General features: G+C 53.2%; 1 protein-coding gene across 1 annotated transcript; it reads left to right on the top strand.

Moving 5' to 3' along the window:
• Positions 1 to 1,432: 1,432 nt before the first annotated feature.
• On the top strand, positions 1,433 to 6,228 carry LHX1 (LIM homeobox 1). The gene is made up of 5 exons (XM_009908874.2): positions 1,433 to 1,764; positions 3,017 to 3,243; positions 3,722 to 3,999; positions 4,670 to 4,835; positions 5,281 to 6,228. The coding sequence occupies exons 1-5, from the start codon at positions 1,595 to 1,597 to the stop codon at positions 5,658 to 5,660; spliced, it is 1,221 nt and encodes a 406-aa protein (XP_009907176.1). The 5' UTR covers positions 1,433 to 1,594; the 3' UTR covers positions 5,661 to 6,228.
• Positions 6,229 to 10,928: the final 4,700 nt, after the last annotated feature.

The following is a 10,928-nucleotide window of genomic DNA, read 5'->3' as shown; positions in this document are numbered from 1 at the left end:
GCAGTGCGGGCCTGGTGCAGTCTGTCCATCGGTCGGCCGGTCTGTCCGTTGCTCTGTTGGTGTACTGTGGGCCGAGTGCAGTCTGTCCATCGGTCTGTCCGTCGGTCTGTCAGTGTACTGCGGGCCGTTTCTGTTTGTCTGTAGGTCGCTCTGTCCGTCGTAGGTCGGTCTTTCGGTGCACTGCGGGTTGTGCGGTCTGTCCGTCGGTCTGTCGGTCTGTCATTCTGTCGGTTCAAGTGCAAGACGACGTCTGCTGTCTGTCGGTCGGTCTGTCGATCGGCCCGTCTGTCGGTCCGTTCGTGGCGGGTGCAGAGCGGCAGCGCCCCGGCGGCTCTATAAAGGGGCGCGGACGCCCCGTCCGGTGCTCGGCGCTCGGCGGGCGCTGTCGGAGGGGTGGGGTGGGGATGGGTGGGGGTGTGTTGGAGAGATGGGGGGGGGGAAATGGCAGCATCGGCGCCGCTGATTGGCCGTGGCGGGCGGTGACGTGAACGCGCGGTGCATAAGGCTGCCGGCGCGGGGCTGCCGGGAACATGCAGAGCGCCCAGCGCGGCCGGGACGGCGCGGGCAGCGCCGCGATCCTGCCCTCCGCCCGCCCTCCCCTCCCGCCCTCCCCCTCCGCTCCCGGCACGGCACCACACGCCACACCGACACCGATACCGAGGGAGGTGGAACAAAAGCCGGTAGAGCCGGGCGATGCCGCGCCGGCTCGGTGGGAAAGCGGCCGGCCGCCGCGGGTAACGCGAGGGGGGTAGGCAGGAACCGGGCGCGACCGTATCGCCGAGACGTCGAGGGAAAGAGGAGAGGAGAGAGAAAGAAAGAGAGGACGGAGCGAGGAGCCGCGCAGCGCCTGAGCCCCCCCTCCATCCATCCACCCACCGCACACACACCCCCACCCACCCGCGTAAGGACGGCGGCCCGCTCCGTGGTGCGTAGGGCCATGTCGCGACGGCGACAGGCAGAGCCCCTCTGACCGCTCTCGGGGCTCCATGTCCCCTTTTGTTATTTATTTTTATTATTTTTATTTTTGGGGTTTTTTTTCCCCTCCTTTGATTTCTCTTTGGGAAAAAGCACTTTGACTCCTGACTGCTCTACCTCAGACCTGAGAAAAACTCATCACGCTCGCTTTTTTGGCGGTTTTGTCTTTTCCTTTTATTTTTTTCTTTTTTAATTTTTAAATTTATAGTGGTTGTTGGTTTATTGTTGCTATTATTATTAATAATATTATTATTATCGTTGCTGTCGCGATTGGTAGCGGCCGGGACTCTGTGGTGGTGTGAAGCTCTGATCTCCTCGGGCTTCTGGGGTGGTTTCTCCTCTGTATCCCTCTAGGACACTCCAGCGAAGATTTTTTTTCTTCTTCTTCTTCCTCCTCCCTTTTCCCCCTCCTTTGCTTCTCCAAGGCTTTTTAAAACAAACACACACACAAATAATAATCAAACAAACAAAACTAAAGCAAATCAACGCCGGTGTCGTCGTCTCTTTCAAAACGATTTTGTTGCTTTTAATTGTTTTTTGGGGGTGGTTTCGGTTTGTTTTGTTTTTGCTTGACACCTGGGAACCAACATCCCCCCACCCTCAGAAATAACCAAAGACAATGGTTCACTGTGCAGGCTGCAAAAGGCCAATCTTGGACCGGTTTTTGTTGAATGTACTGGACAGGGCTTGGCATGTGAAGTGTGTTCAGTGCTGTGAATGTAAATGCAATTTGACAGAGAAATGCTTTTCGCGAGAAGGCAAGCTTTACTGCAAAAACGACTTCTTTCGGTGAGTACCGGCCCGCCCTGCCCGCAGCCCTGCATCCTTTCCATCCATTCCTCTTTTCTTTGCTTTCTGTTTTTTAGTTCTTTTTGGTTTTGGTTGGGTTTTTTTCCCCCGTGTGTTTTTCCCCCCCATTTCTCAGACTGACCCACAAACGCCTCTTTCCCCGCTCCGTGAGAACACTCTCGAACACCCCGTTACTCCTCCGAGAGACCTCCCAGAGAAGGGGCCCCCGGGGCACCCTGTCGAGGCGCGGCCGCTCTCCGCAGGCACCAGAGGAGCTTGAGTTCCCCAAAGTTGCCTTGAAACTATCGACCGGGGGCGGTGCGGGCCGGGCCCCACTGCTGGCGAGCGGGCGGGGGCTGTCCCGGCCCCGGTGCTGCAACACTTTGCCAGGGCTTCTCGGCGGGGATTTCCGCGACCGTGAGCGGACCGGTGCATAGTGATGCTCCCAACACGCCCGGAGCCCGCTGCCGTCCTGGCGGGGAAGGCCCAGTGCGGCGAGGGTGCGCGGCTCGGCGGGCCCAGCGCTTCCTTTAAGCCGAGCCAAGGCTGCTCCCAATGACAATGCCACCCTCTCGGACTGATGGAGAAGGGAGCGGGTACTGATACCCATGCATCCCGACGGGCCCTGGAGTAAATCCCGGACTGGGAGCGGGCCCCGGCCCGCCGGTACGGGCAATAACGGGCCCGGGATGCCCACGGAGCCCTTCTCAGCGCATGCCGGAACGCTACCCAGAGCCCCGTCGCTCCTCATCGGACACGGTGACCGGCGCTACACCGGGTCCGCCTGCCGGGAGCCCGGTCCTGAGGGGAGCGCGCTGGAGGCACCGGTGCCCCATGCGGGCCCGGGGCTCCCCGCCACCGGCCGAGCCTGGAGCGGCGGCTCCTCCGGCCAAGGCGCGGCCGTGGGCGATTAAAAACGGCCAAGAATTTCTGCTTAATGTTCATTAGCGCGGCGTGAACCGATGAGCCGGGCGCGAAGGGGAAGCCCCGGTGTTTAAGCCATCCCGCAGCGCTTCGTCTCCTGCCCGCATCGCGTCCTTTCTCTTTTGATATATTTAATTTCGGGCGTTCTCTCGTCAACGGCGAGAGCGCTCGCTGGGAATGCGCCGGTTCATCCCGTTCCGTTGCGGGGCGGGCGGAGGCTACGGGGAAAGGAGCTGGGCCCGGCGGCAGCGGGCTGCGGGTGGTTCCCGGTGAGATCCCCCGGCTCTGATCCCCTCTCCCCGGCCTCTTCCTCCCCCCCACCTCGCAGGTGTTTCGGGACCAAGTGTGCGGGCTGTGCCCAAGGCATCTCCCCCAGCGACCTGGTCCGCAGGGCGCGGAGCAAAGTGTTCCACTTGAACTGTTTTACGTGTATGATGTGTAACAAGCAACTCTCCACCGGCGAGGAGCTCTACATCATCGACGAAAACAAGTTCGTCTGCAAAGAAGATTACCTAAACAACAGCAATACTGCCAAAGAAAACAGCCTGCATTCAGGTGAGGGAGCGCGGCGGGCGGGTGCGGAGCGGGGATGAGCCCAGCCGCGGCTTCTCCCGAGGTCAGCCCGGTTCCCTTCTCTCCCTTCTCCTCTTTATTTCTTCTCTACCTTATTTCTCCTTTCCTTCCTTTCTACTCTCCTTTCTCTTGTCCTGTCTTTTCTCCTCTCTGTAGTCTGTCCTTTCTCCTCGCTTCTGTCTTCCCTTTCCTTCCCTTCTCTTATTTTCCTCTTCCTTCTCCTCTCCTTTCCCTCTCGTTTCTTTTCCTTTCCCTCATCTCCCTTCCCTTCTTCTCCCTTCTCTTCTTCCCCCTTCCCCCTTTCCCCCTTCTCCCTTCCCTTCTTCTCCTTTCTCCTTTTTACTTCCCTTCCCCATGCACTCTCTCCTCTCCCCAGATCGTTCCTCAGCCTGCCCCCCGCGATTGCTATTTCCCCCCGGCTGCCCCCAGGCTGACCGTGACCCGGTTTACTCTCCTATAGCCACCACCGGCAGTGACCCCAGCCTGTCCCCTGACTCCCAAGACCCTTCCCAAGACGACGCCAAGGACTCGGAAAGCGCCAACGTGTCTGACAAGGAAACGGGCAGCAACGAAAACGACGACCAGAACCTGGGGGCCAAGCGAAGGGGCCCCCGCACTACCATCAAAGCCAAACAGCTAGAGACTCTGAAAGCCGCCTTCGCGGCCACCCCGAAACCCACCCGGCACATCAGGGAGCAGCTGGCGCAGGAGACCGGCCTCAACATGCGGGTCATCCAGGTACCGAACCCCCATCCCGGGGACACCGAACACGGCTCCGCACGCTGCGGGGGATGAATAATCGAGGAGGGACCGACCCTCGGCAGCCCCCGCACCTCAGGACCGGGGGAAGCTCTGTCGTCGTTTTAAATCGTGATTTATGGGGCCGGCCCGGTCGGCGGGGCAGAGCTGCGGGTTTCCTATAGAAAGTCCTAAAGAAGCTGGAGATGGCATCGAAATTAATAACCAGAAATGTGAGGGGTTAATGGAGAAATCAGGGGGGCAAGGCGCGGGAATTGCGGGGAGGTTTATAAACCCGCGGCGCTGAGGGTAATGGGGGGTTAAAGGACCATTAAGGACGAGGTTAGATTGGAGAGGCTCAGTGTGAGGGTAATTAGGAGTAAGCTCGTCAGGGTAATCAGAATTAACTCAATCATTCTTGACCTGCAGTCGGCGGGCGCCGGGGAACCGGGTTCACGTGTCGGGGTCCGGCCCCGTTTGAAACGAAGCGGAGGGGGGCACGGCATGCACCGGTCGGGGCCTGCCGAACAACGGAGATCCTGTCGAGTGCTGAGGGGGGACGTTGAGGCGGGGGGGTTGTTGTCGCACGGCGGGACCCGAGCTGCCGTGAGCGAGACCCCCACGGCCGCGGCTCCCTTTAAGCGCCGGTTTTCTCCCGTTGCTGGCCCAGGTCTGGTTCCAGAACCGGCGCTCCAAGGAGCGGCGCATGAAGCAGCTGAGCGCGCTGGGTGCGCGGCGCCATGCCTTCTTCCGCAGCCCGCGCAGGATGCGGCCGCTGGTCGACCGGCTGGAACCCGGAGAGCTCATCCCCAACGGGCCCTTCTCCTTCTACGGAGGTGGGTAGCGTGCGCCACATCCCCGCTCCATCCTCCCCTTCCTCATGCCCGGGCTCTTCACTCCATCGCCTGGGCTGTGCCTCTGCCGCCCAAACCCACCAAGCCCTCCCCGGGGTCGGGTTTCCTGGCTCCTCGAGGGTTGCTTGCTCGGGGGTTATTTCTTTGCTCCCGGGGGTTCCTGGAGGGATCTGTTTCCTTTCATGGAATCAGAGAATCGTTTGGGTCGGGAAAAAACCTTTAAGCGCACGGACACCGTGGCGGTGCCCCCCCGCTGCTGCAGTAGGGGATGCTTGGGAATGAGCCAGAGCCCGGCCCAGCCGTCAGCTCGGTCCCTTCTTGGGGTCAGCCAGCTCTGGGTGAGGCTTTGTGGCACCCCGTCAAAACGCTCTCCACCCGGTTCCTTCGCCTGTGCATCACCTTCCCTCTGTCTCTCCTTGTCCGCCAGATTATCAGAGCGAGTATTATGGCCCTGGAAGCAACTACGATTTCTTCCCACAAGGACCTCCTTCATCTCAAGCGCAGACACCCGTGGACCTCCCGTTCGTGCCCTCCTCGGGGCCGTCAGGCACTCCCCTGGGGGCCATGGACCACCCCCTGCCCGGACATCACCCCTCCAGTGAGGCTCAGCGCTTCACTGACATCATGTCGCATCCCCCAGGAGACTCACCCAGCCCCGAGCCCAACCTGCCCGGGTCCTTGCACTCCATGTCTGCGGAAGTCTTTGGCCCCAGCCCTCCTTTTTCTTCGATATCCGTCAACGGTGGTGCTAACTATGGCAATCACTTGTCACATCCACCCGAAATGAATGAAGCAGCTGTGTGGTAGCTTTAAAACAAACTGGGTCTAAGTAAGTGATGATCATCTAGTCTGCTTATTGTTATGGTGTACAGAAATGAATAAATATAACATCTCTCCTGCCCTAAGACACTATTTCCTTGGGAATGAACTGAATCCAAATCGCTCCAAGGCAAGCTTTGCTCTAGACCAGGACAATCTTCATGTTATGGTTGTATCAGACAAGCAAGGGGACTCTTTTTGTACCATTGACAAAGGAACTGGTGAAGCTGTACAGTACAGTGCTGCCAATGCCGTAGGATGGCGTTCGGTTTGATTGCCCTGCTCGGATGTCATCCTAAAGAGCCACAATCCGTAGAAACTTCTCATTTTAAAAACAAACAAACAAACAAAATTAATAATTGAATGAAGGAAAGGTCAAAGGAAAGGGGGATAAAAAGCCTCAAGAACTCTAGCAGCCCCGGTTAAGGATGGTTCTGGCATTCTGAATCTGTTTGTTCATTTTTGTCTCTCAGAAAGCTCGACAACAAGAAACTCTTTTTAGCTGCAGCCATCTCAGCCTGCTGACGATCAGGTGGGACAACTTTCCTTTCGGTTTTGGTTTTTTTGGTTTGTCTCCTTTGTTTCTGTCCTGTTTTCCAAAAAAGATAGCAAATACTAAATGTTAAAGCCCTCAGCACCAACTCTTCTACCTTCACAAAGCTACACGTACAAAAACCTCCTCCTCATAGCAAGGGTCACCGCCCAGACCTCTAACGAAAATGACTTGAAAAAATAAAAACAAAAACAAACAAACAAAAAAAAAGAAACACAAAGTATTCTACCTTCACAGAGAGAGAAAAGCTAAACAAAAAGACTCTATTGAACTAAAAAACAGTCAACTGTTTACGTCTAACGTTAAATTCAGGAGCTCAATGTTTTACTAACAAATCCTGTTTTAGAACCTCTTGTTCAAAAAAGCAAAGTATTTTGAGCAACCAACCAAAAGAGTTCGTTTTTCCTTTTCTGTCGATGTTCTAACAGATTGCAGGGCTTGTGGTTCACTGTGCTAGTTTGTAAAAGGTGTTGTTTACAGAAGGCAAAGAAAAAGACAAGAACCCCGCAGAACCCAGACAGTTGCCAAATAAAGTAAACCTATAGCACAACTACTGTAAGGTGCTTCGCACCAGCAACCCCAGAAGGTGTTTCAAAAGTGTTACAAGGTTGAACAAAAACCAACATCTTTGCTAATTTTTAGTCCTGTTGAACATTCATGGAATTGTTAATATGACTTATATAGACCCACACAGGTTTTATTTTTGTGTCTTTAAAATAAAAGTCCAAAATATTTAAATTTTATGGTCAAATATGCAGTCGACAGCTGCTACTTTTTTTCTTTATATATTAAATTTCTCATATGTCTTTTATTGTTCTAATAAACCTAAGCTTGTGTGACCTCCAGTGCATATTAGACCATTCACTGTATGAAAGAAAACATGTTGGATAAAATTTGTGCGTTTTTAATAAAATTAGAAAATCTGATGTTTAGATAACTCGTGTTTCATTTGATGTTTTAAGCGAGATTTCCTCTGGATCCCCTTGAGCCAAAACAGCCCCGGGAAAGGCCAGTCCCGCGCTGCTGCTGGCCCCGGGTCGCTCTCTTCCCTCGGAGGAAGCCTAAACCCTGCTGCCGATGCAGCTCGCGGTCAGGGGCAGCGCCGCCGCACTTCCCACCCGCAGCCTGGGCTGCGGCAGTGCAAACGATCCCTGCCCTTTAAATTCTGAGAGGGGAGAACGATCCGAGTGCCAAACGGCTCAGCTGTTTGTGCTCTGTGCGGAGAGAAAAACCTTCTCCGCAGGCTGATTTCGTGGCCAAACCAAACCGCGCTGCAAATGTGCAACACTTGCAGAGGTACCGGCTTGGATCGATCTGGTTTTACTGAAATTAATTCTCCGAAGGTAATTTATTTATATTCCGCCCCCCGCCCCCGTTGGATGGTTTTGAAGAGAGCATAACCTCAGTGTCATCAGAGTAATTTTAATCCTTTTATTTCAAGCTGATGCAAAGTCAATTGTTTAATAGCTTCTGCAATAGATGAAGTTCTCTGAAGGGCAGCGGGGGCGAATGCTTTGCTTAGCTCTAGACTGAGAGTAATTTTCTTGGTGAGAAATGAAACAAAACCAGGTCTGGAGCCTCCTGAAATGAGCGGCTTGATGTTTTCATTCTAAATGATCGCAGCATCCCAAATATTCAGCTCTTTAAAAGCAGAAGCCTCGCTGATTCTGACAGGACCTGGCTTAGAAGCAAAGAATTTGGCTTGGCTCTGGAAAGTCGAATCCTGATCTCAGTGTTTCCGACCTGAGCTGATAGGATGGGATGGGCCAGCCCTGCCCTGCTCCCCTTCGTCCCTCAGCTGCCCGACTCCGGCTGCCTTTTCATTTGATGCAGACGCAGAAACTGACGCTGGAACACTGCCGCGCTCCCGGCCGCTCCCGTGCTCATCTCTTTGGTCTGAGAGGGGGAAATAATCCAAACGCTTTAAACTTCTCTGAGTTGTGATTTTCAGTGGTGATTTCTTATTTTGCTGACGACCTGGTTTCTCTGCCCAGCAGAGGCCACCTCGATGAAGCAATAGTTCACTTTAAATACAAAATGTCTTACATAATAATCTAAAGATTATTAACTCTCTGCAAGGGACCCGGTCGTGTTCCTACAAAAAATGCTTCATGCTTTATTAAATACAGGGGAGGCTTCTCGAGCTCCTGGACTCTGTGTGGGACTCCTTTATTTCTCTTCTGTGTGGCTGTGATGTTTTGTTGCCGCGTTTTTGCATTTATAGAAGCACAGTAAAGGCTGAGCTGTTTATGGCAAACTTTTACTCATCTGGGTGAGTGCTGTTGATAAATTCTGCTTGTTTGTGCTCTCCCTCCGAGCTGCTGCTTTATTGTGGAATCAATTATTTAAATTTTAATGAGAATTTCACCAGACGGCCTGGTGTTGGAGAAAACAGCTCTGCCAAGTGGCTTTGCTTTTGCCTTTTTTCCCCTGTCCTTTTTTCTTTCTTTTTTTAATTCCCCCCTCATTTTTCTCCTTTCATTTTTTCTTCCTTCCCCCCCCCCCTTTCAGTTATTTCTTTCAGGTTTTTTTTTTAATTCAATTTTTCCTTTATTTTGCCTTTTTTTTTTCTTTCAAATTTTTTTAGTCCTCCTCCTCCTCCTTTTTTATTTTTTTTAAATATGTTGATTATTTTTTTTGGTGTTTGTTTCCGTCCCACGGTATTTGTGCAGTTTATTCTGTGTTCTGATGTGATATGGTTCAGTTTAGGTCAGTGGCTTGAAAAAGGGAGGGAGAGGAGCCCGTGCCTGCTCCCAGCGCCCATCCTTTCCATAGAGGTCTTGCCCATCTGCGGGGAGCCCGGGAGCCGTTCCCGTGCTGAATGCCGAGCATATCCTTCTGTGCTTCCCGGGAGCCGCTCCGGAGGCCCCAGCGCTCCGCAGATTTGAATTCTGTGCTCTTCAGAGCCGCTCAGCGTTTCTGAAGACCCTAATCCAGCAACAATTGCACAGTCAAAACTCCTTTTGAAATCATTGTCACGTTGGGTTCTTGTAAGCCCTTGTTTACAAGAGCGTTTCCATTGACTTCAGCAGCACGATTTGGGTGAATAGGGGTCTGCAGAGCAGGGCCCTGAAAAAATCTGTGCTGCTTGGGTGGGTTTGGCCTGAGGTTGCCGATGCTGGAGCTGCAGAGGCACGGCTGTGCCATGTGTGTGACTCCACAGCTGGATACAGAACTGCAGAGGTGTTTTTAGGAGGAATTACTCTCTTCAACCTTTTCTTCCCTTGACTGCTGCTGGTTCTGGTGACCTTCACCTTGTTGCTGTGTCCCAGCAGAAGGTGCAGCCCAGCAGCATTGCAGCCCACTCCTGCCCACACAGTGTGGGATGGCACCCACGGCCATAGCCAGGGCAAGTGGCATGGATGGAGGGAGGCTCCATGGTCCACTGCACGAGGCTGGGGACTTGTGCAAAGCCCTTTGCTGTTTGCTAGGGACCGGGCACAGGGCAGACAATGAGAGTATCGTTCACGTTGAGCTAATCCATGTGGAAGGTTCCTCCAAGCCTGCTCACCGGGGTTAAAGCCTCCTGAGCTTCCAGCACCCAAGCAGCTCTGCTTTCAGCCCAGACTGGCTGTGTGCCGTGTCTGCCTGCACTGTCCCTGGGCTCTGCCTTTGCCTGCGTCCCTGGTCGCTGCTGCTGGCTATTTGCTCAGGCCTTTGCTGGCAGAACAGGAGATTCTGGTGAAGATTTGCATCCCAGGAGTAAGAATTTCCTTAACTGCTGATTTGCAGACAAGTGTTGTGCATTATTGCGCTGTGTGAGCTCCGTGCTGAGCGGTGCTGCAAGATACAAATCTATCAGGAAAGACAATTTCAAAATGCTAGTGGTGATGGGCATGCCTCTGCCATCCTGGGAACTGGCACATGCTGCAGTGCCCTCTCAGGAAGGATTCCTTGTGCCACAGTCTGGTTTTGTTTTGAAGGAACAAGAGTGTCGTGTTTAAGCTTTGCTTGGTCTCCCAATATTAGACAGAAGTGTTTGCAGCCTCCCTTTCTGCTCCTACCCCTGGTAGATAAATTCACATCTATTAAGATTAAGTAATTGATACATATTTAAATTCTTCCAGTGCTGTGGAGCTGGGAATAAGGAATTGTGATGCTGGAGCAGGTTCTGGAGGGTCTTTTGATGATAAATCTTTGTGGGATTGCTGTCTTCTGTCTCTTTCTCAGTAGCATTTGTGGTGCTTTTAGGTGCAGAGCAGGGGTCACGCTTGGAAAGTGGAGTTGGTTGTGTTCTGCAGAGTTTTTATTCATTAAATGCAGAAGCATAACAGAAATGGAAGAGTTGTGGCCTGGCAGGTAGCTGACCTTCAAATGTTGAAATCTCCATACGTGGGGTTGCTGGAGCTGGCATGGCAAGGGTGCTCCTAAGGCAGCTGCTCCTCCTGCAGCCTTTGCAGCGGTTGTGCTGGGGCTGCCGAATGTGCTGCTTGGGGCTGCTTTTGTTGTGTGCATCATAGGCTGGCTTCAGGGAATCCCCCTGCCCCTCTGCATCACCCTTCTGGGGCTGAGCAGCACAACTGCTCTCTCTTCAGGCTCCTGTTACAGGCTGCCTTCAAATCCAGGGACAGCTCTGCTTTGGTGACATTTGGGGCACTTTTTAAGGGAGCATTTTGACAACCACAAGAAGCAGATTCTTATTTTCCTGCCTGGGTTTAACACAAACTTCCTTCCTGTCGAATCTGACCACGTAAAGAGGCTGA

This window comes from Dryobates pubescens, chromosome 13, assembly GCF_014839835.1.
Source record: "Dryobates pubescens isolate bDryPub1 chromosome 13, bDryPub1.pri, whole genome shotgun sequence".
NCBI classification, from domain to species: domain Eukaryota; kingdom Metazoa; phylum Chordata; class Aves; order Piciformes; family Picidae; genus Dryobates; species Dryobates pubescens.
Note: the sequence above shows the minus strand (reverse complement) of the source record. Positions and strands in the feature narration are given on the sequence as shown.